The following is a 25,515-nucleotide window of genomic DNA, read 5'->3' on the forward strand; positions in this document are numbered from 1 at the left end:
CCGTGACCCGGCTGTTGGTGCCCGGGTTCCCTCCCAGCCTGTAGTTGTTGTAGGCGAGATGACTGTATGGATTGTATCCCACAAACCCTGGTGTGCTGGGCATTTGTGTTGCAGGAGCTGGGGTGGGAGGTGGGGCATAAGATGGTCTTTTTGACATTTTGGAAGATTAAGTTCTCAGTTCCTTAAGAATGAATCTGAGACACCGCGGGCAGAAAAAGCGCCCGCAGCTCCGGCTTCGCTTCCCTTTGTCCCCTCTAGATCATTTTTTAAATGATAAAACACAAAGGCATGCTTTGTAATTTATATACTTTTCATCCTTTATTTTTACAGTTTAGAGAAGCTGTATATACTTGGCTCTGTTAATAAACATGTTGATTCTTGCCAGATTAAAATGTTATGGTATAAAGAAGGATATGGATATTAAAAATGTATAAAATTTATATTCATAATATCTGCTTATTTACTACAAAATGCTGACAAATCTTACAACTATCCACCTCATAGTTATAGCTATAAGATAAAAATTATTATAATTAAAAATTATAAATGGTTTTCCTAGGAAAAATCATGACATAAGGTGACTTTGTAAATAAGATATACAAGACATTTTTAAAAATATAGTGCTATCCTAATAGAAAATGACTAATTAAAAAAAATGACTATCCTAAAAATGTGTAAAAAATGAATTAAAATGTACAAATTATAAAAGATTCCTTAAAAAAACATTATTTTTTCATGGTCAACGTTGACTAATTTTTAAAAGATTTCTTAGAAGATTTTTTAAAATAGCATCAAATATACTGATGCAAAACTAAAATTTGATTTTTCTCTATTAAAATGACAAAATGTTATTGGACTTCTTGTTTGCTATAAATAAGAGATTGTAAAATACGTTTTAATTTGGTTTCAGTATAAAATGCTGGAAGGCAAACATTCTATATCATTTTATTTTATTTCTTATTATACTTTTAAGTTCTGGTGTACATTTGCAGAACATGCAGGTTTGTTACATAGGTATACATGTGCCATGGTGGTTTGCTGCACCTATCACCGTGTCATCTACAGTAGGTATTTGTCCTAATGCTATCACTTCCCTAACTCCCACTAACTGGCCACGGTCCATGAAGTTCCCCTCCCTGCTCCATGAGTTCTTATTGTTCAACACCCACTTATGAGTGAGAACATTCAGTGTTTGGCTTTCTGTTGTTGCAGCAGTTTGCTGAAAATGATGGCTTTCAGCTTTATCCAGGTCCTGACAAAGGACATGAATTCATCCTTTTTTATGGCTGTATAGTATTCCATGGTGTATATGTGTCACAATTTCTTTGTTCAGTTTATCATTGATGGGCATTTGGGTTGGTTCCAAGTCTTTGCTATTGTAAATAGTGCCACAGTAAACATACCTGTGCATGAGTCTTTATAATGTAATGATTTATAATCCTTTGGGTATATACCCAGTAATGGGATTGCTGGTGTGTATTTCTAGTTCTGATACTTGAGGAATCGCCACACTGTCTTCCACATGGTTGAACTAATTTACATTCCCACCAACAGTGTAAGAGGATTCCTGTTTCTCCACATCCTCTCCAACATCTGTTGTCTCCTGATTTTTTAATGATCGCCATTTTAACTGGCAGGAGATGGCATCTCAATGTGGTTTCGATTTGCATTTCTTTACTATCTTATCAGATTATTTTTCTCTGCCTTATGAGGACTTAACTACAACCTTAATTATTAAAAATAAAAAAAAACCTAAAACACTCCAGTGTTTGCTCACTGTCATATTAAGAAACCAAAACCAAACTTTGGGTTTTCACATGAAAGACACTAAAATGCATGTAATAAAGGAAAGTTGATCAAAATTGTTTCTTTTTTTCTTTTTTTTTTTTTTTGAAGGACTAAATAGCTCATATTAAAAATAGCCTAATGGACCTGATAGAAATGAAAAACATAAAACATAATACAAAACTTGTCAAAATTGTTAACAAAGATATTAAACGAATGATAAAATGGAATGTAGGGGTGATAACATTAATATCAGATAAGTTGAAAACTGTGTTTTTAGTTTCCTCCCAATTTTTATGTTCAAATTCACTACTAAAAAACAAATACAAATTTAATTAACAATGAAATATAAGAGCATATTCATCAGAATGAAAAAGTTACAATGAATGGTGATTTTTTTTTTGCTGTTAGGGATGCAGGGAAAGGTTAACTCTCATGTCTTGCTGGTAAAAATGCAAAATGCCCTAAGCTTTTTACAATGCAGTCTGGCAATATCTACGATTATGTAATTTAAAATGCATGCACATTTTGACTTATTCATTCCACTTATTGTAATCTTTCTTTTAGAAATAAAAGCATACAAATTGACTACACTAATTACTATCATGAAGAAAATAATGAATATGATCAATAATCATTCCTACGGCACTAACTGAATGGCTAAACTATGGTATAGCTACACAGTGTAGTACAGTGGATGCTTCTTTGATTCTTTCATTCATTTGTTAACTCCTTTCAGTTTTATTTAGTGAATACTATATGTTAAACTCTATCCTATGTTCTGGCAATACAGTGGTGAATAAAGACTTCTTATTTCATTGTATTTAAAGTACTCTGGTTGGGAAAGAGAGAGACAATTAAGTAAACAAGTAGATCATCACTATATTAGAACCGATAAAAGTTCTGAAGGGAGGATAAAAATAGAAAGGAGATGGGAGTCTGATGTTGGATTCCCTCAGAGGGTGCACAGATCTGAGGAGCAGAAGGAGCCAGCCATGTCTTGTCTATGGATTTGTCATATCTATTCTAATGAATAACTTCCCTTTGGAATTTTTTTTTCTAGCTGGTTTCTGACACGTCAAGCAGTATAAATAATCCTGTGAATATTCAACTCTAAAGAAGCTTCTTATAATTAACCTACTACCTTGAGAGAGTCTCATGGCATTTATTGACAGAAAAAGCTAGAAAGGGAAATATTTATGAATGTGTACAATTGCCCAGCACCTTGCAGAGTGTTGTAGATGTTCTCCATTATCTACGTCTGTATCTGGAAGGGAGCATCAATCTGAACTCAAGCTCAAAGGGAAAATCTTAGAGCAAGCAATGAAAATGTTCAAGTATGAATATTGGAAGTGATTAAGAATTTTAAAAACAGGTGTGAACATGAATCTTCAAAAATCAATATGTAAGGGTGTGGAAAAAATTTTCTCCCTACTCCAGACATCTTTTCTTCATAAATACAGAGGCAAATATACTGAATCATTATTTCTATTAGGCAAATTCAAGCTATAAGTCAGCAAAATATTTACATTTGCCAAAAAATTAACCAATAAATCCAGAGATAAGCCCAAGGGACTCTCCTATAGGATATGAAAAAATACTTTAATTTCTTTCTGAAATTAATAAAAAGAAATATATGGATAGTCATTACGCATTCAAAGACAATTATTAACCTCAAAGTAATGGCTTAATTGCACTTCCGCATTAAATCCTTTCAGTATGCAAATTAGATTCATAACTACAATAGATTGAAATTGTAGAAAATTCCTTAATGTAAAAACAAAAATAAAGCATTTTAGGTATCTATAGAGGATTATGTGATCTTACTACATAATTTTGTTAGAAACTCCACTTTGAGGGTAGCAGGTGAGAGTGGATGGGTCACGTTACAATAGGTGATGAGTATCACAGATAGCTCTTCTGTGTCAGCCAAGAGATGTAGCTCATAATTGCTGCTCTTTCCCCTTTACTTGTGTTTTGGAGCACATGCTTCAATCTTTGAAAGATTCAGCCTGTGTTTCAGTATCGTTTTATATGCATTAAATAATACACACATTTTTATACAAAAGAAAATAATATAAAATGAAAAGTTTACAAAATTATTCATAACAAGTACCCTATTTCAATTTGTATTTCTTATTTCCAAGGAATTAGGAAAAATCTTTTAGAGAATTATACTGATAAACAACAACAACAACTTATGGCCTGGTGTGGTGGCTCCCACCTATATTCCCAGCACTCTGGGAGGCCAACACAGGTGGATCACAAGGTCAGGAGTTTGAGACCAACTTGGACAACAGTGTAAAACTCCGTCTCTACTAAAAATATGAAAATTAGCAGGGCGTGGTGGTGGGTGCCTGTAATCCCAGCTACCCAGGACGCTAAGGCAGGAGAATCACTTGAACTTGAGAAGCAGAGGTTGCAGTGAGCTGAGATCATGTCATTGCGCTCCAGCATGAGTGACAGAGTATGACTCTGTCTCAAAAAACAATTGTAAGAGGTATAGGGCTCTTTTTTTTACCTTCTGTGTTTGTTTTGCTTATCTAATTTGCAGACATCCTCCTTGTCTACTGATCCATTCCACAGAGGATCAAAATAGAGACATCAGCAAAGCAATCTTGGAAAGGCTACCACATGGGGGAGTCCTGCTGTATTCTCTAAAAATCTAAATACTCCAAATTTTTACCTTTATTTTCTGGTTGTTCTACTTTTTAGCACCTTAATAAAACACTGAAGAATATTCCCTTTCTTTCTATTCCACTGAAAGCTAAACACCCTCTGAGGAGACATTCCCTTTTCCTCCAATGAGAGTTGTCCCAAATGCTTTATTTCCTTGCAAAATAATACAGGTATGCTTGGAAGTAATAATATTCTGATTTTTACTCAGTATATATGCAGTGAATAAATACTGAAATGTGTGTTTTGTTCTAAGTTGTTCAGTGGAAATAAAACCTCCTATCAGATGATGATACAGTAGCAATGATCAAATAGAGATAACTTACTGCTTCTCTCAGGCCTCAGCAATGTTTTTGTCTTCTTGTTCTGACTCCCACTTTCATGAAGGGCCTTGAACCAGTCCCGCAATCTGTTTGCCACTTCTCTGAACTCCAGATCACTGCATGCTAAAACAGAAAAACAATGGTCTTAAAAAATATCTCAGTATAATGTCAGTGCTATTTCCCTCATTATTCCAACAAATTGAAAGATAACAACTAAAAGAAAAGAGATAACTGTGTTTCAGCTTTTCAAAGTTAAATATGCTTCAAAATAAGATGTAATACGACAAGAACATTTTATTTAATAGAGAAGTGGTATCAGTGGAATTCTATTTCTACTCTTCATTAGAATGCGGAACCTGGAAGATTTTTATTATTAACACCACAAAAATTGAGACATAATATTTATGTCATAAATAATTTTTTATGGTGGGGTGGTAGGTCATCTGAGAAAATAAAGGGTTGAAAATCCAAAATGAATATTATACATTTATTGTTGGCCATATCTGTTATAAGATGTCACAATTTATTCTTCATTCATATACTCAGTATATGTAGGAATGCACTATTATAAATAGATGATGTTCCTATTTGACTTAACACTAGTATTTGTTAAGCACTGAAAAAAGACAGCTATATAACTTGTAGTTAAGAAAAAAACTATAAAATATTTAAGAAAATACTATAATGTTTCTGTTGTAAAAAGAATTATTGCCAAATTTTGACATTTGGACTAAAGTAACTTCCTCTTCCTTTTTTAATGATACCATTATGTATCAATAATTATATTCTTCAAAAATAGTTTACTCAATAAGCAATACCAGAATATATTATGTGTGTGTGAGTGGCATTAATATATAGTATTCAAATTTAGTACTTTACTGCAAAAATATTTTGAAAATGCATTTTAAAAGCCACTAATTTACATTGTTTAGAGGACACTTAGTGCAGACCATGCTGCAAATGTGCAATTTCCTCAACTAACAAGTAACTCATGCAAATACTCTTTTGTCCATTTGGTTAAAAAATTATGCAATTATATTATAGTATGCTTTATTACATTTAATATATGCCATACACATTATGTTATTTGTATCACAAACAACATAATGTAATGTAATTTGATGTAATACCATCCCAGACCATTTCCTAGCTCTAAAGCGTGGGTATTCAATATTTTGGCTTCCCTGGGCCACATTGGAAGAAAGGTTGTCTTGGGCCATAAATAAAATACACTAACAGTAATGATAGCTGATGAGCTAAAAAAGAATTGCAAAAATACATGCAAAAATACGTCTGCACATGTACCCTAGACGTAACGTATAATAATAATAATAAATTGCTAAATCATCTCATAATGTGTTAAGAAAGTTCACAAAGTTGTGCTGGGTTGCATTCAAAGCTGTCCTGTGTCACGTGTAGTCTGTGAGCCACGGGTTGGACAAGCTTGATCTAAAGGAAATAAAGTCCTAAATTTAAAGAAATTCCCCAGTACCTGGTATGGTGGAATGGCCAAATTAGCAAACCATTGTGACACTTTAGAACATTGGAGATAAAATGAAGATCTTATAAACTTCCATGGGGGCAAATAACTAAAATTGTTACATACAAGGAATAAGAAATGAGACATACCTTCCAGTTTTTCAGTAACATGGGAAGGCAGCATTGCAACAGAAAAATTACTTCATATTTCTAAGAGAAGGTAGGAAAGTAAGGTAAAGAAATTTTTGCATGTACAAAGTTTGAAAAACTAACCATCCATATACAACCTTTGCCCAGGATGCTACTGCCATATGAGATACACCAGAGAGAAAATCAGCAAGAGGATGTCTGAGTCACAGGAACTACAGAAGAGAGGGGAGAGGGCGTTTCTAGGAAGCTGTTGAAGGGTAATTGTACAGAGTGTGTGCTGTGTGCAGAGCAAGATAGCAGGTAGGATTGAGAATTTTCGGCCAGCAACAGAGCAATGTACAGAATCCATTGGTATCCTTTCATCCAGGGAAAACAATAAGCAATAGTGAAAACCAAAGAAATCATCACTTTTACTGATAAGATCCACCACAGCTGAGGCTGAGGTGATAAGGCAAAAAACAGCATACTCCTGGTATGAATGCTTACAGTTTAGCCTGCTGTGTCTGTTTAAGCCTTCTTGGCATAGGTCTTCTGCTCCCCTTAAAGGGATAGGCACAAGAAAACAAAAATGTACTTGAAAAGGAGGAATTCTGCATATTCATACATGCTTGTGTAAGCATCACATATCTCTAGTAGGATTTCTATGAAGATGTAACTACCAAGGGAACCAGATTTAATGGAAGAAAGTGCTGTGAGAGTTTTATTTTTACCATTCATCTCTTCTTTTAAATTATGTACTATATAGTTGTATTAATGTTCAAAACTCAACAAAAAAAATTAAAAAAGCAATTACAAATGCATTTAACCCTTGACCGAGCAATTCTGTTTCTTAAAAGGTATCATGCAGGTATGCTACATGTATACAAACACATTCATTTAAATTGTGCCACGTTGTGTATTCAGCACTTTTTTAATCGCAAGTTTGTTAACAACATAACACTCTATCATGCACATTATGGAGGTGAGATCTGAGGAAAGGCAATGAACATTTATTGATCATATTCATCAACTCAAACATTGGGGTATTGGCTTCTTTGATAACACCATCAGCTAGTGAATTCATGTAATCTTGTCCTGGTACTTCAAACTCAAAACAATTTCTATTATTTCAAATTAACACCTTTCCCTATGAAAAAAAACAGTACATCAGTAATATATCTATACAAAGATACTGTACAGTCACATCCCAGATTCTTAGTATTTGTTATTCAGAAAGGTTCATGCATAATGAGAACTGATTTGATAGAGATTTCAGGAACAGTTCAGTAACTTCCATAAGCCCAGGACATCTTAGTTTTGGAGGTCCCTATCTGTAGCATTTATTAAAAATTATACTTTATGTATAGAACTTTTGAAAACATTTTAAATGATTTCTCAAGTTAATTTTCTTTTGCCAATCATTAACTGATTTACTTTAAAACTGGCAATGATTTACCTGAAAAACATTGAACAAAGCAGGGATTTTTGCCAAATTGGAAACTTTAAACCGTATACTTCCTGAAATTAATTAAATTTGATAAATATAAAATTTAAAAATTAACCAAGTTGACATATTTTATAACTATTAAATGAAGTATTTATTAATATTAATTATGCATTTTTTCATTTTGTATTTCAGAGTCAATAAATATTTTTTCAGCTCTCAAACTTTTACATAAGTTGTTACATTTTAATAGGGACAAAACTCTCTGCCTATTACAAAAATCTCTTAAAATGACCCTCGTTCCCTCACATTGTACTAACTGAACGTTTCTGTTCAACCAGATTCATATGTTGAAACCTAATCTACAATGTTAGGGTATTAGGAGGTAGGGACTTTGGGAGGTGATTAGGCCTTCACCATTGGGATTAATGCTCTTTCAAAATGGAGCCCAGTAAGATCCCTCTCCCTTCCCCACATCAGAACACAGCAGGAGGAAGGCCATCTAGAATGGGGGAGCGCTTTCATCAGATATGGAATTTGCTGGTACTGCCCTCATTTATGGTCTCCAAAATGGTGAGAAATGAATTTCTGTTGTTTATCTGTGGCATTCTGTTATTCTTAGTAGCCTTAATTGACTACGACACGCTATTACATGCTGAAATGTAGTTATCAAGAACACGAGTTGATTAAAGAATGAATATACTCATATCTGGCAATGTGAGTTGTTAATTATGACTACATTATTCAATAAGGAAGCTCAGAGGTAAACACAGAGGTCCAGGCAGAGGGGATGCTCTGGGAAGTTTCAAAGCAGAGGCAGAGTTCACATTTTATTGTGTATTACTTTTCAGGAAGTGTTATCAGTTTTGTTCCAATAGTACATTTAACAAGTTGTCTTCCATCTCTATTACACTTGATTGACAAAGTTTTTAAAAGCACTTCTAAGGTCACCATTCATTTTTGCTTAATATCAGAAAATAATACTTTAGATCACAAATGATGAAATGAAATAGTATAGGTATTCATGATATAAAGAAATTCATTAAATTTAGTTCACAAAATACCAGGCATAAATTATTTTTTCCCTTATGAATTTTTGGTGACATTTTTCTAAGTCTGATCTATGAGGCGAAGAAATGCAACACACCATTCTCTCTCTCCATAATTAACAAATATTTGCTATCACTATCTTCTAACAATGTAATGTTTAGGAATTTTGATGGTCTTCCTGATGGGATTAGTTTGTATGTAAGTGTGGTACAGTTAAAATCTGGCAGAATACAATTACTCTAAAGGCAAAAAGGCTTGAGTTGGCTCCGATGTGATTATTTTCTTTCAAGACAAGCCAATTACACAAAGAAAAGTCCAAAGAACATGTCTCAGTGCCAACTCCAATCCTCCCATTACATAGGGCCAGGATGCCCTATAGACGTGAAAAGGACGATAGAAGACAAAGTGCTCTGCTGGCACAATGTTTACTTCAGATTGAGGAGCAAGGAGGATTTATTACTTGTTGATCTCTACTCTTAATTATTCAAGTACAGATAATCATATATTCTTGAATTGTCTCTATTTTTATACCTTGCTGTGACAGGCACAAAAGGTAATTTATAAATATTTATGATTTAAGTGGCACAGATTCCCACCTTTATTTCTGAGTGGCTTTTTTTTTTTTAAACAAAGCTTTGAGTATTTGCTTCATTTGATCTTTTATTCAATACACATTCAGATAAACCTGCCTACAAATATGTAAAGGATAAGATGAAATTACATAATCTTGAAGAACTCTTTTGGCTTTTTATTTTTCGGTGACTTTTAGTTTATGATATCCTTTCAAGAATCTCTATCTCCTTGTCCCATGCTCTAATCTTCCATAATGATTGTTTCTTTCTTTCATTGGAAAGGCCATTTACGAATCATCTAGCTGTCAGAAATTTTAAACTCTAGACTACTTTACATGAGGGATTTTAACATTTTTAATAACAGTATTAAAAACTGTTTTTTTCTGAATAACATAGTAAGAGATGCCAATTTTGTAAATGTATATTCTTATACATAACAATAATAAAAATAAACCAGTATATTAACACCAAAATCAGTAAGTAGCTACTATGAAATATTTATTGTGTATATCTGCTATGCATATTTTGCATAGCTTGAATAATATCAGATAAACAATATTTACTCTTAAACCTTTTCATTATGTTATAAAATGATAAATTTTTACAGGTTTACAATAGCAAAGACTTGGAACCAATCCAAATGCCCATCAATGATAGACTGCATAAATAAAATGTGGCACATATACACCAATGAATACTATGCAGCCATAAAAAAGGATGTATTCATGTCCTTTGCAGAGACATGGATGAAGCTGGAAACCGTCATTCTCAGCAAACTGACACAAGAACAGAAAACCAAATACTGCATGTTCTCACTCATAAGTGGGAGTTGAACAATGAGAATATATGGACACAGGGAGAGGAACATCAAATAATGAAGCTTATCAGGGGGTGGGGAGGCTAGGGAAGGGATAGCAGGGTATGAGGGGGTTGGGGAGGGATAACATTAAGAGAAATACCTTATGTAGATGATGGGGGGATGGATGCAGCAAACCATCATGGCACGTGTATACCTATGTAACAAACCTGCACGTTCTGCACATGTACCCCAGAACTTAAAGTACATTAAAAAAAAATCTGACAACAAAATACAGTGAAGTGCTGCATAACAATGTTTCAGAGCAACAAAGGACATCATACACAATGATGCTCGCATGAGATTACAATGGAGCCGAAAAATTCCTATTATCTAATAATGTCATAGTTTAACACATCATTCGTAGTGTTAGTTTAACACATCACTCGTGCTTATAGTGATGTTGTAAACAAATCTACTGTGCTGCAGTGGTAAGAAAGTCTGATACGTATAATTATGTACAGTATATAATACCTGATAACTACAATAAACAACAATGCTAGTGATTTAGGTATGTATTATACTCTACTTTTTATCGCTATTTTAGAGTGTGATCCTACTTGTTAAACAAGAAGTTGACATTAGGACAGTGTGCTGTGTGAAGCCCGCAGAAGCCTCAGGCATCTCGTGTTTCCTGCATCCTTTGACTATGTGATCTCAGTTGACTGAATCTCTTGTTTAGTTCACCACAGCCCCTAACTGTACAAAAGGCTCTGCTAAGCCTGCCAGCAAAAGTTCCTTAGAGCGAGTGTCATGGAGACCAAATGAAAAGTGATTAAGGCCATGAAGGTGGGAAATCAGTGACAGCTATTGCTCCCCAGCAGGCATATCCTGTTCCACCATAGCTATGATCAAGAGCAAGAACAAAGTGACAGAAGCTGTGAAACAATTTGCTTCTTGAAGGCAACAAGACTAACAAAAACTCAGGAATGGCCTATATCAGATATAGAGAAACTTCTGATGATCTGGATTAAAGAGCAGATGCAGAAGAGTATCCCTCTCAGCACCATGATAACTATAACCAAAGTGAAAGTTTGTTTGCAATGTTTTAAGAAAAGACAGGACCCAACTACAGTGTGGAATTTACTCTAGCTCTGGGTGGTTTAAATAGCTCATGATTAATTATCCATTATATAACGTAAAAGTGAGTGGTGAGTATGCAAGTGCTGATGTGACAGAAGCTGAGGAATTTTTGGAACTTCCAAAAATCAGATTGTGTGATTCCACAGTCAGACAAGCTGATTGTGCAGAAATATTACTTGCCAGAGCAAGTCTTCAATATGGATGAAAACCCCCTATTCTGGGAACAAATGCCTCAAAGGACTTTCATCCCTAAGGAGGCCAACTTAATGCGGGATTTTTTAAGGACAGGGTAACAGTGTTGCTTGGGGGCAGTACTGCAGGCTGCAAATGGGAACCCTTTGTGAGCTGGCACAGTGAGAATGCCAGCGCTTTCAAGCATGTTATCAATAAGCACACACTGCCCGGGTACTACAGAAGTGATCATTTATGGATGACCCAGATTCTCTCCCAAGATGCCCTTCTGAGTTGCTACGTGAGCAAAATGGAGAAGTGCTGTTTGAAGAATAGGATGCCTGTCAAGATTTTGCTTATTGTTGATAATGCTCCTGCACAGCCTCCTTTTATGGGTGTCCTTCATCCCAAAGGGAGAGTTTTTCCCCAAATACCACCTGTTTCAACCAACCAATGGATAAAGGAATAATAGCAACTTAAAAAAATTATTTTTTATTGGTTTCACATTCAGTATTTAAATTTAAATTTTATTTTTTTAATTATATTTTAAGTTCTGGGGTACATGTGCAGAATGTGCAGGTTTGTTACATAGGTATACACGTGCCATGGTGGGGTTTGCTGCATCCATCACTGCATCATCTACATTAGGTATTTCTCCTCATGTTATCCTCCCCAATCCCCGACCCCCTGTTAATTCTCCCCTAGCCTGCACCCCCAACAGACACCAGAGTGTGATGTTCCCGTCCCTATGTCTATGTGTTCTCATTGTTCAAGACCCACTTATGAGTAAGAACATGTGGTGTTTGGTTTTCTGTTTTTGTGTCAGTTTGCTGAGAATGACGTTTTCCAGCTTCATCCATGTCCTTGCAAAGGACATGAACTCATCCTTGGTAGACTGGATAAAGAAAATGTGGTACATAGACATCATGGAATACTATGCAGTAATAGCAGCTTTTAAGTCTGACTACCTGAGGACACTTGCCCAGGCTACTGCTACAACTGAGGAAGACCTTCAGAAGCCACCGATGCTACTCTGGAAGGTTTATGCCATCTGTGACTGAATCCAGGATCTTGCTTGGGCATAGGGTGATGTTGCCAAGCAGTATATAAATGGCATCAGGAAGAAGATATTTAAAAGGTCCATACACAATTTTAAACACTTTTCCAGGAATAGAAGGTTGCAAAAACCAACAAGCCTATAGCTGAGATGGCAAAAAAAGTATAATCTGGGTGTAAATGAGGATGACACTGAGGAGCTCCTAGAAGTCATTCATGAGAAACTGGCTAATGGGGAGTTGTTGGAACTGAAGCAGGAGCCCATAGCTAAAGGGGCAAAATAAAAGGGAAGTGAGAAGAAAAAGAAGAGGAACTCTCCACCCCCAAGAAAGTTCACAGTAAAAGATTTAGCAGAAGACTTTGCAGACTTCAACAAGTTCCTTAAAAAGCATGAAAACATGGACCTCAACATTGAAAGGTCTTTATTAATAGAGAGGACTACTCATAGTGCCTTTTCTTCTTACAAGCAAATCTATGATAAAACAAAAAAGAAATAAACCAAGAAAACCACTGTAGATATATTTATGAAGAGTGACACCTCCTCAAAAAAAGCCTCAGGCAGATCCTTCAGGAGGTATTTTAGAAGAAGGCATTGTGATCACAGGAGGTGACAGCTCCATGCCTGTCATTGCCTCTGAAGAACTTCCAGTGGGACAAGATGTGGAGGTGCAAGGCAGTGCTATTGATGATCCTGACCCTGTGTAGGCCTAGGCCAATCTGTGTGTTTGTGTCTTCATTTTATAAAAAAAAAGTTTAAAAGAAAAAGTCAAAAAATAAAAAAATACTTACAGTTCAAGGATGTAAAGAAAGTGAAATTTGTGTACAGTGTACAATGTATTTCTATGTTAAAGGAAATTTTATTATGCAATATCAAAAAGTTAAAAAAAATTAAAAGTTTATAAAGTAAAATAGGTAGAGAAGGCAGGTTTAATTTTTGTGAGTGAAAGAACATAGTTATAAATATTGTATCTATCCTAACGGACAGTATCTCTAAAGCCTCCAGGGTCCCAGGCCTTCACATGCACTCACTGCTCACTCAGTGACACCCAGAGCAGCTTCTAGTCCTGCAAACTTCATTCATGGTAAATGTCCCATAGAGACATATCATTTTAAATCTTTCATGCCATATCTTGACTGTACCTTTTCTATGTTTAGATGTGTTTAGCTTCACAAATGCTTACCATTGTGTTACAATTGCCTACAGTATTTAGTACATTAGCATGATGATTTGTGACCTGGGAGCAGCAGGCTACACCATGTAACCTGGGTGTATAGGGAGCTACGCCACGTGGATCTGCTTAACTATGCTCTATGGTGTTCCCACAATAACAAAGGATAAAATATATCACTGATCATATTCATCAACTCAGACACTGGGTATTAGCTTCTTTTATAACACCATCAGCTAGTGAACTCATGTCACCTTGTACAAATCATAGGTACTAGGTAGCACATCTAGTACTAATGCAAAACAATTTCTATTATTTTAAATTAACGTTTCCCTACCAAAAAAATAGGAATATATTCCTGTCATCAAACAACACATGACTATATGTGGTAGATACAAAAATTCCATTTTATAAATATATCATAGCATGTTAAAAATTCCCGCAATAAATATTGTGTCAAGAATATAGTTCCTAGTTTATGGGCTTACTAAAAAGACATAGGATTAGGTTTTATTCAACACATAATTACTGTATCTTATTACTGTGTTTCCTTTGAAAAACCTTAAAAATGGAGTTACTGGATCAAATGAGATAAATATTTAAAGGCTCTTGGTACATATAGACAACTTGTTTCTGTTATATACAAACTTGAAATTCCAGAAAACATTTCAAGTATATTTAAAATGTGTACTGTTTTACTTATAATTTATTTATAATTGTTGAGAAATGAAGTAGTAAAGAAATGAAGCAATTGAAACAACACAATGAAGTTTAGAAAAGTTCTCTTGTATAAAGCAGCGTAAATGGTATTAATTACATATTTATCTAGGACAATCTCACTAAAAATAAATGTAGAATGTGTAGTCCACAGAGTAACAGACACTGCACAATGAAAGAAGGCCAGAAACAGAGAGTTTCCTGAATTCCCCCAGGAATATGTTCAAGAAGCTTTAAGATAAATGTCAGCTTCTACATTCTGTTCAATTGTGAGATATGTTTTCGACACAGAGCCAAGTCAGAACGTTTTCCCGAAAGCAAAATTAAAAAAACATATCCATCACTGCCTTGAGGTAGATGATACATGCACAGAACACCAAGAACAAATAAATTAGAGAAAAAATAGAGGATAAGCAAACATTTTCTGGCCAATAAGTAAATGATGCTGAACATTTGCAGGTATATTTGAGCTTTCTTCTGTCAAAATCGATGGGTAAAGATTTTGTGAGAAAACAAACAAGCAGTGGCTTAAGACGTTAGGAAAAGAGGAAAAGATTGAAGGGACAAAGGTAGTGTGAAGGAAGGGAAAAAGATCAGCATGTCTTTGGCCTAATGAACAGCAATTCCTTTGATCAGCTGTAATAACAGCTGTTTCAATTGAGTGGCTTATAAACAGAAATATATTTCTCAGAGTTCAGAGGCTATGCCGAGGGGCTGGCAGAGTTAGCAAGTTCAGTGTCTGCTGAGGGCCCCCTTCCTAGATGGCATGTTTTCATTGTTATAGTTTCACATGGCAGAAGGGCTAATAAGCCCCCTTGGGCCTCTTTTATAAGGGTACTAATCAAATTCACTTGGGCTCAGCCTTTATGACCCAATCACCTCCCACAGGGCCCACCTCCTCGTACCATCACCTTGGGGATTAGGAATTTGAAGGGAACACAAACGTTCATCATAGTTCTATGCTGGAAGGTTAGCCTGATTAATAAAGAGGAACTGAAAATGTAAAGCAGGATATATTTGTAAATAAATAAGTACATGTAACTGACACCTAATTGCCTGATTTTAGAGTAAAATGCACATAAGCATCATTCCAGTGCAGGTTTGAGCAATTCTAAGCTTTCTTGCTTAAAATTTTCAGTGTAAAAATTCCTCCAGGAATTGTCACATAGGGACAGATTTGGAGTGGAGTCTGCGGTACTGGTGTATCTGTTGCACAAAAGTGCAAAATCAGGTAAGTTGGTATCCAATTGCTCTCTGACAAGTAAAGCACACACACGAGCACACGTGCACATATATCATCAAAAATTATTCCTTACCAAGGATTATTCCAGTCTGAGTGTGCTCTATATTAAAGTCACGCTAAAATTTTTAAGTGATGGATTCTGAAAGTGGAAGCATGAATCCTCAGCATTGCTATAAATCACAGTTTTATTAAAACACGAGGTGCAATTTCTATAGCCATTAAAGAATATTGATGTTCACAAGTATTTCCGAAATTTTGTGATTCATAAATAATTTGCCTTTTGAGGACCAGCCTAAGGATGTAGCTGTTCTGCACTGAAGGCATTTTGTTCAGACATTAGAGAGTACAAGTTGAATAGATGAGTCTCCATGCAGGCATTTGGGCAGTAGTAATGCATGATTCATTATATTCCGACAGCCAGTGACATTTGGGGTTATATAAAGGTCTCTCAAAAAATCAGGAGCAATTGGGGACAGGACCAAGTGACAAAGTGGCATTCCAGGCAAACGTCTTAAAGATGACAAACTTTGTTGGAATATTTAATGTCTTGCAAAACATAGATAAATTTATGTATGTCCTGAGGACAGGGAGAGAATGAATATTAGCTTGTGCCAACACACTTTTTAATTGAAAGCATCTGAATCAATGTATTTGAGGCTTCAAATATCTGCTGATCTTTTGGACTAACGGAACATGAAACTAAAATTTACATTTATCTATGATATTTACTAATAATGTAACCAAAATGCTATTAAAATTCGATGTCTAGAGTTGTTGTTACTAATTTGTATTTCAGGAAAGAGCAGTGAGATATACTTTTCTAATTCATCTGAATTTATACAGGATTCTTCCTATTATCTTATTAAATGCAAATTAACTGTGGAGTTGATCAGAGGAACAAGCCTCCTCTAATTTAATAGCTACTCTATATTCTCAAAGAAACCACAGAACCCTGCAGCAATAATAAAACTGAAAGAAAGAGGGTTCACTAGCAGCTTCCACGGGATGAAGGGGGTTTGAAAATTTCTTTTATTGGCAGAGGTGTGAAAGCAGCATTGCACTGTGACCTTTGGCTTGGTTTGGCCCAGCCCATGCTTAGGAAGTCTAAGCTTAGTAGGCGGTAAGGTTTCTTATGAAGTCTGAGCTTAGTGGGCGGTAAGTCTTCCTAGGAAGTCGGTCTAAGCTTGGTGGGTGGTAAGGCTTCCTAGGAAGTCGGTCTAAGCTTGGTGGGCGGTAAGGCTTCCTAGGAAGTCGGTCTAAGCTTGGTGGGTGGTAAGGCTTCCTAGGAAGTAGGTCTAAGCTTAGTAAGTCATAAGGTTTCTTAGTAAGTCAGTCTAAGCTTAGTTGGTGGTAAGGTTTCTTAGGATGTAAGTGTAAGCTTAGTAAGTCGTAAGGTTTCTTAGTAAGCATAAGTTTTGTAAGTAGTAAGATTTCTGGGGCTGCCATAACAAAGTGCACAGGCTTGGTGAAAGATAAGTAACAGAAATGTATCTTCCTAGGGTTCTGGAGGCTGGAGTCCCAGATCAAGGTGTCAGCAGCTTTGCTTTGTCCTGTGGTATCTATTTGGCTTTCAGAAGACAATCTTCTCTTTGAAGGCCATGAGTCAGATTGGATCGGGGCCATCCGTGTGACCTCATATTACCTTATTTACCTCCTAAACATCTTATCACCCAAATACAGTTCCATTCTGAGGCAGAGGAGCTTAGGGCTTCAATATATGACACAATTCAGGCCATCATGGTAGGCAAGCCCTGAGCTGGAGACACCTTACCCCAAAGTCACAGGACGTAATTGTTACCATCTAAAACATGCACTATAAACGTTAAAAAGCTCTTCTTCTCAAACATATGTTTTTAGATATATTTTAAATCTTTATATACATTTAGAAATCTTTGTATGTGTTCCTTTTTGAATCTTAAACATTATATATCCTTGACAATTACCACTCATAGTTGCGTATTGAATAAAGTGATGGCAAAAACAAATGTGCATGTCTCCTTTGTCTCCAAGTTCAACTGATGGTGCTGTGTCTAGAAACAATGCATTTGTCTCTAGCCAGTGCCAGCCTGAGAAAAATACACTGATTAAGCAGTCAGTTCTACTACCGCACTTCCCAAGACATTTGCAACAATCACAATTCGGTGGAGTGTTGTTTGTTGTTTCGTGAAGAAAGGTTCCAAAGTCAAGTCAGTGTTAAAAATGCCCAAGTTGGCGGGGCAAAGTAACTCACACCTGTAATCCCAGCACTTTGGGAGGCTGAGGTGGGTAGATCATGCGGTCAGGAGATTGAGACCATCATGGCTAACATGGTGAAACCCTGTCTCTACTAAAAATACAAAATATTAGCCAAGTGTGGTGGCACATGCCTGTAGTCCCAGCTACTTGAGAGGCTGAGTCAGGAGAATGGCTTGAACCCAGGAGGCGGAGGTTGCAGTGAGCCAAAATCACACCACTGCACTCCAGCCTGGGCAACAGAGCCAGACTCTGCCTCAAAAACAAAAAAAACAACAAACAAACAAAAACAGAACTGAAAATGTGTTAAGCTAGATATTTAAGATGTTTTCAACCAATATGCATCTCCAAGATTGATGTAATATCTAGTGTCATCAAAACTTTATTTTTTTTCATTACAATAGAACAATATTTTCTTCTGGGCAATAATATTCTATGGATATGTATGTGTGTAATGTATGTCCTTTTTTTCAAATTATACTTCATAAAAGGGAAACTGAACTATACCTATTATATATTTTCCAGGAATACCTAATTTTCACAGTAGAAGTACACTGATAATAAATAGATCTCCAAAATTATTGGATGGATGGATGAATAAAACAATGGAAACTACAGTGTTACTCTCTCTTTTTTTTTTTTTTTTTTTTTTTTTTTTTGTATCCAATCTCTTTTTTTTTTTTTTTTTGATACCAGGTGTATTTTTAATAATTATTATATTTTAAGCTCTGGGGTACATGTACAGGTTGTGCAGGATTGTTACATATGTATTACATGTGCCATGGTGGTTTGCTGCATCCATGCCCCTGTCATCTACCTTAGGTATTTCTCCTAATGTTATCCCTCCCCTTGCTCCCCACCTTAAAAGAAACTTTCCTTGAGATTATTCTTTTGTGGGTATAGCAAACTTTAAATATCCAGAATATATGTTTTGTAATACATACAGTTTACAAACATAATATTGCATTCTAGTAGGTTTTCTTTCCTATTGGATGGTTATTTAATGGCCACATATATCTACATTGTGTAAAAATAATATTTTGATATGATTTGATAGATGAGGCAAAGTAATACAGATCCATTTAGATTATTATTTTATCCACAGACTGGCAGATTAATCTTTAATGGGAAAAGACAGACAGCAGAGGTTGCAGAAGGTTAGATGGTAATCAAAAAATGCATATTTAATCAGATGAGTTCCATTCAGGAACCTGCCAAGAACAGTTTTTGCTCCTGCATAATATTGATAGAAGGCATCCCTGCTATTATAATCAATTCTAGTAGCCATTAAGAAAATTACTGTGGGGTTAAAAAAAAAGGTGTAAGCTGAAAGATTGGTACACTTAGCAATCATCTGAAATAATAAAAACTGACTTGCTTTGCAAGAGCAAAATATGTAAGTCTGAATCAAGTAGACAAAATTTCAAGTTCATAAAATACCATAAGTACATGTTTCAGAAAACTGTTTACAATAAATACTATTTAAATAGTTTAGCCAGTTTTCTTCCACATAGATTAAAAGGTCTGGTCTAAAATTGCATTTAAATACAGTTGCTGTTTGTGGGAAAGCACAACAAAAGCTTAACAAATTTATACACCAGATGCTGAATTCAAAGGTAATGGTGAGTTGCAGAAAAGTAATATTACTTAAAAGCAACGTTGAAAAAAATGCTTAAATTATGAGATGTTGTTAAAACAGTTACATTTTTCTTAATTATCACCTCAGTGTTATTTAAATTTCATGTATGTAAACACCATACATTTAGGTGTAAGTCACTTTTTAATTTGAATCCACAAATTTGAAAATGTTCTTTATTATTGTCTCAAATACTTCACATGGCTCAAGTCTTTGGCAAGATCTCAACAATAAATTATGTGAGCTTTTTGATTACAATCAGTACTTTATGCTACATGTTTTATATCTTCAATTTTACAGTTGGCAGTAAGTGAATAATTTTGTTTTAACAAGGTCGTTTATTTCTTTCTTAGGCAATTAACCTATAATTGATGCTTTTATTTTGCATGTGAATGAACTACGTTAAACAATGATAAAGCTGAAAAGGCTATTTTTATGAAAATATTATTTCTTATACAATGAAATATATATTTAAAACACCTTCAACACTATTGGTCCTATGTATATATCAAATATGTGAGTATATTACGTAAAGTAGGTGACAACATTTTAGTAAAATTTTGAAACATAAAATTGTTTGCTTGGATTATTAGTGTTTCATGCTATTAATGCATTTGTCTTAAAGTAGGCATCCCTATAATTAAGGTTCAAATACTTGCAACACTGACTCTAGGAAGTTTTGGTAGGATGGTAGTCTCCCAACTTCATTCATGTGGGATGTATTCCAAGACCCTCAGTAGATACTTGAAACCTTGGATAGTACTGAAACCTATAAATACTATGTTTTTCTATACACACATACCTATAATAAACTTTAATTTATAAATTAGGCACAGTAAAAGATTAACAATAACTAATGGTAAAATAAAATTATTATGATATAGCGTAATAAATGTTTGAATTTGATCTTTATCTCTCAAAATATTTTATTGTACTATAACTGTACTCATCTGTTTTAGGACTGTAACTGAAACTGTGGATAAGTGGGGAATATTGTATAGTTATATCAGATCAAAGATAACTGAGAATTCAGCCAAGCACTGTGTGGTAGACCAAGAATATAGACTTTATTGTTGAGTTTGCAAGTAGTAAGCAATCTGTAGTGAGGGGATGCAGCTGGCTTGGAGAATAGAAGCTTGACATAAAATTTTCAGAGTCATATGGCCAGCTTTGGGGCTGAGTGACTATGCACAAAGCCAACAACAACAACAACAACAACAAAACAGGGTCAGTGGATTCTCGAGGTAAGATGGATCATGTTAACTCATCTCATTTAAGGAGTTTTTTACATGTCTGAGTGCAGAGTGACTGATCAGCAAAGTCATGCCTGGAGCCCTGAAAGCTTCACCATGCTGTCACTATGCGTGTTCTGTTGTTGTCTGTCCTATGTTCTTTAACAGAGCAAAGAAAATGTACATTAGTACAAACCTGACCTGCCCCATTATTTTATTCATCAGTGTGAACTCAAGACCACTGCTGCCAGTTGAGCAGAATGAGTCAGGTACTCAACAATCCCTTTTTGAATGAACTAGTTTCTGTCAGATTCTTTTGCCAATACTGAAGTTTGAATAAGGCACATACTATAAAAAAGAAATCAAAATTTAATAATCATCTGTTTCAACTCTTCTATTTAGTAGGTAAGAAGAAAAAATTCTTAGTATTTGTATTCCTTCCTAGATTATATATACTTTGCAATATTGATCTCAGATGGCATTTGAGTTATATAATACCTTCTCTGCTCCTAAATTTTCTTTCCATAAAAGTTCACAGTTTTCTTAAGATTTTTCTTCCATATATTAGTTTCAATAGCATGTCAATGATATAATAACTACTTCTAACTCAGGGCCATTTTATTTTGCTATGTTCTCTATTACATTACAAAGCTGCAAAACTTTAAATTGCATTTCCAGAACCCCTGCAGCGTATTTCCAGACTAGATTTTACCTTAACGGGGACTCAAGCTAGATTTGAAACACAGAAAAAGGGCAGTCATAGTATTTTTGTTCCTCTAGTAGGAGGAAGCAGACCTATGAGCATTGTTAGATGTGAAGTTTTGCAGTTGCCCTTTGTTCTTTGTTTGATGGTTTGTTTACTTGTTTTTTCATAAAAGTCGCTAACCTCTAGGTGATGTGGTAGCTGATTTTGGTACCTACCATCTCTCTCCATGCTATGGACTGAATTATTTATTTCCCAGAGACATATATTGAAGCCCTAATTGCCAATGTGACTGTATCTGCAAATCGGGTCCCTGGGAGATAATTAAAGTTAAATGAGGACATATATGTGGAGTCCTAATCTGATGAGACTGTGGCTTCATACAAGAAGAGATTCTCTCTCTCTGTCTGCCATGCGAAGGCACAGCAAGAAGGCTGCCATCTGCAAACCAGGAAAAGAGCCCTCACTAGAACTCCCCCATGCTGTCCAGCAGTCTGATCTCAGACTTCAGCCTCTAGAACAGTGAGAAAAGACACTTCTGTTGTCTGTCATCCAGTCTATGGCATTTTATTATGGCAGACTGAGCTAACTGATGCGCTTCCTGTAAGCTAGCAAAACTCTGATTCTACTACCTGCCTCCCTTGGCTTTGGTTTCTCCAACATTTTTGGTGTTATGGCAACATATCATATTACCCTGAAATACCTTGAGCAGTTCCTGTATTTTTAAGTTTGTCTATAAAGTCCTCAACTACACACAGCGGCAAAATTGGATGGGTTCTCATGGATTAAGAATATTTCTGTTTGACAGTGTGAAAACCTCGTTATTTCTCAAATGAAGTCTTTTTGCTCCCTCTTCAAATCAGAACCAGTACTACAGAAGACCGATTTTAATGATCTTTTAAACAAATATCTATCATTAGGAAATGGATATAAATTTGGTTCTTAGACATCTTTAGAGTATAAAAACCAGAGTTTCAAGAAAACATAATAATGAAAATACACTTAGATCAAATATTACATGGTTTAAAGATTCTGTCATACTTCTCTCATTAATGATGACCTTAAACAGTAAAAAATAAAGTGAATATTAAAAGACTGATGTGCTCAAAGCTATAAATTTTAAATTATTCCATTCTTCTGCTTGCCTTCCATCATTCCTTCCTTCTATTTTTGTTCCTTTTTTGGATCCCCCTACTATTCTCATAAAGTGTCAGTGTGGACAACTGATCAGAAAACTCAAAAATCTTTTGTTAAACAGCTTATATACTGTAGGACAACCTTTTTTATGGCTTAAGCAATATCATCCCAGTGAATATTCCTTTTCAGTTCTCATTCCAAATATTTAGGCCATTCTCCTCTGTTCAGTGATTAACACCATCCTATGGCTAATGAATAAATGAAGATAATTTAAAAAATTAACAAACAATTCTGATATATATTTATGTTCATTCCATGAACTCTGAGCCCAAATGAAAAGATACTGAAATAGGATATATGTTGAGTCAGAGTCAATGTTCGAACTCTGTGTTCAATTTAGACAAATCATTCTTTCAGGTTTTGCTGTTGCTTCATCAGTTCGGTAAAGCTAATGACATTTACTTTGCTATGTTGATGTAATGATCAACTGATATAATATGAGATAAAGAGATAAGTGACACCTGATAGCTGGAGATGACTGGGCACCAACTGGGAAGCTTTGGTGTTCCTAAGTGGCTCTGGCCTCCCAGCTAAGCCACAGTGCTTCTCAGAACACCAACGTCAGATAAGGCCAGCCATGATCATGATGGAGTAAGACAAAAATGCAGTCTACTCTGTAATCATGTTAGAGCACAGACAAAACCAAAAAATTTCTCCATACCATGAAATTAATCAAATATGTACCTCCATCACCTTTCTGACTAATGTGAATAGAAGCAAGACAAAAATTCAGTCTACTCTGTAATCATGTTAGAGCACAGGCAAAACCAAAAATTTCTCCACACCATGAAATTAATCAAATATGTCTCTTCATCACCTTTCCTGACTAATATGAATAACAACCACAAATTTATTTATTACAGTTTTAGGTCTACTTCATTTCTACCCACTTCTCCATAAAAATTATGATACTCTAAACATGCAGCTATCTTCTCTTCTGCCAATATCCAATCCAGAGTCAGGCCCCAGTCTGTTGAACCCTTCCCCAAATCATTGAACACAAGTGCAAATGTGTACTGTCATTTATTGCAGTAAGTCTACCAACCTCCCTTTGTCTGACATTGTGTGGGTCCCTGAGATCTTCAACTGGAGGGAAATGACATGTGCATAAAGGAAATAAATCATAATAACATATCACTAACATTAGTTTTATTTAATTTCTCTTCACATACCAACTAATTCCATTAGATAAAATGTTGAATGCCAGACATTACAGAAAGTGTCCTGGTACTCATTCTCAAAAATGGTATTTTCAATATTTTATTAATAGAAATATTTGCTATATGTGCTTTTATATTTATTTATTTTCAGGTTAAGAAAGTTCCATTTAATTACTAATTAAACGAGCTTTTCATCATCAATGGATATTGAAAGTTATTAAATAATTACAAGCGTGTGACTTACAATGCAGTTTTTTTCAGTGTTATAAACAAAACTTATTTTTGAATGTTAAAACTCCCTTTAAGTCCTGGAATTCATTTAACCTGGTGGTGATATATCATACTTTCTTTAAAAATATATTCATAGATTAACTGTTTTATTATAGTTTAGGTTTTTACAACTATGGTTATGAATTAGAACAGCCTTGGAATGTGCCACTTTATCTTCTGTTATTGAGTGAAGTGTGAATGAGTTTTTTTTTTTTTTTTTTTTAATCTGGGCCTAGATTTTCATTTGTAGAAAGCTGTACATTTGTAACCCTACATCTACAAATAGGATTGAATTGTTTAAGTTTTACATTTCTTGTTTGTCAATTTAAGTAATAGCTTTTTTTCCGTATTTATCTGGTTCAACTTTATATTCAAATGTATTGAACAAAAGTTTTAAATTTTATATTTTTTATTTCTGATGATCTATTGTACTATCCTCTTCTGTATAAATGAAATTATTCATTTGTGCATTTCTTCTATTTCACATTCCCATTAACAGTTGTTTTACTATTACCAAATACCCAACTTTTGTCGTTTGTAATCCTCTCAATTGTATTTATATGACATTTTTATTCATTTGTCCTCTGGTCTTTATTATTTTCTTTTTTCTTTGCACTTAATTTGTTATTTTCTTTTAGTTTCCTAAGATAGATTATTTGACCACTGATATTCTGCTTTTCTTTTTTATTTTGCATCTAAAGTTCACAGGCTAAAGATTTTTTTCTAAGTATGGCCTTAGCTCTGTGCCATAAGTTGTGATACCTAGTAATTATTATCCTGTAGTTTCAGGTGTTTTCACTCCATTGTGATTTTTCTTTGACCTGTACATTATTTGGTAGTATATTTCTTAATGTGTAACGATGTGTGGGATTTTAGTGTCATCTTTGATATTGATTTCTAGTTTAATTGCATCATGATTAAAGACCATGGAATGATTCATGTATGAGAGTGGCAGAGTTACTTGTACACAACGCTCCAGGGAGATCAGTACCGGTAAGAGTTTGGTGATTGCTACATGTAGTAATGTGGAGTGTAATGCTAAACTTCAGGTTGGTGATTGCTGCATGTAGTAATGTGGAGTGTAATGCTAACCTTCAGGTTGGTGATTGCTACATGTGGTAATGTGGAGTGTAAAGCTAACCTTTAGATTGGTGATTCCTGCATGTAGTAACACGGATCGTATGCTAATTTTGATGCAGCCATCCCAGGACATGATGGAAGATAATTGCTATTATTTGCAACAGAGTATCCTTAATCATAGTGGTAAAATTACCTCACTTAATTTTCATAGCTATATATTATTATAATTCAATCAAATTTTACTTTTGAAAT

The 25,515-nt window shown here is 34.9% G+C and overlaps 1 protein-coding gene across 7 annotated transcripts in view; it reads right to left on the reverse strand.

The window, feature by feature from the left end:
* SPOCK3 (SPARC (osteonectin), cwcv and kazal like domains proteoglycan 3) overlaps window positions 1–25,515 on the reverse strand; it is a 547,888-nt gene that overhangs the window by 53,734 nt on the left and 468,639 nt on the right. For all 7 annotated transcript variants that reach the window (XM_037732657.1, XM_017512130.2, XM_017512129.2 and 4 more), the window contains one exon: window positions 4,788–4,907. In XM_037732657.1, the coding sequence (XP_037588585.1) occupies window positions 4,788–4,907 (120 nt within the window). The remainder of the gene's footprint in view (window positions 1–4,787; window positions 4,908–25,515) is intronic.

This window comes from Cebus imitator, unplaced genomic scaffold, assembly GCF_001604975.1.
Source record: "Cebus imitator isolate Cc_AM_T3 unplaced genomic scaffold, Cebus_imitator-1.0 Scaffold462, whole genome shotgun sequence".
In the NCBI taxonomy this organism is placed as follows: Eukaryota; Metazoa; Chordata; class Mammalia; order Primates; family Cebidae; genus Cebus; species Cebus imitator.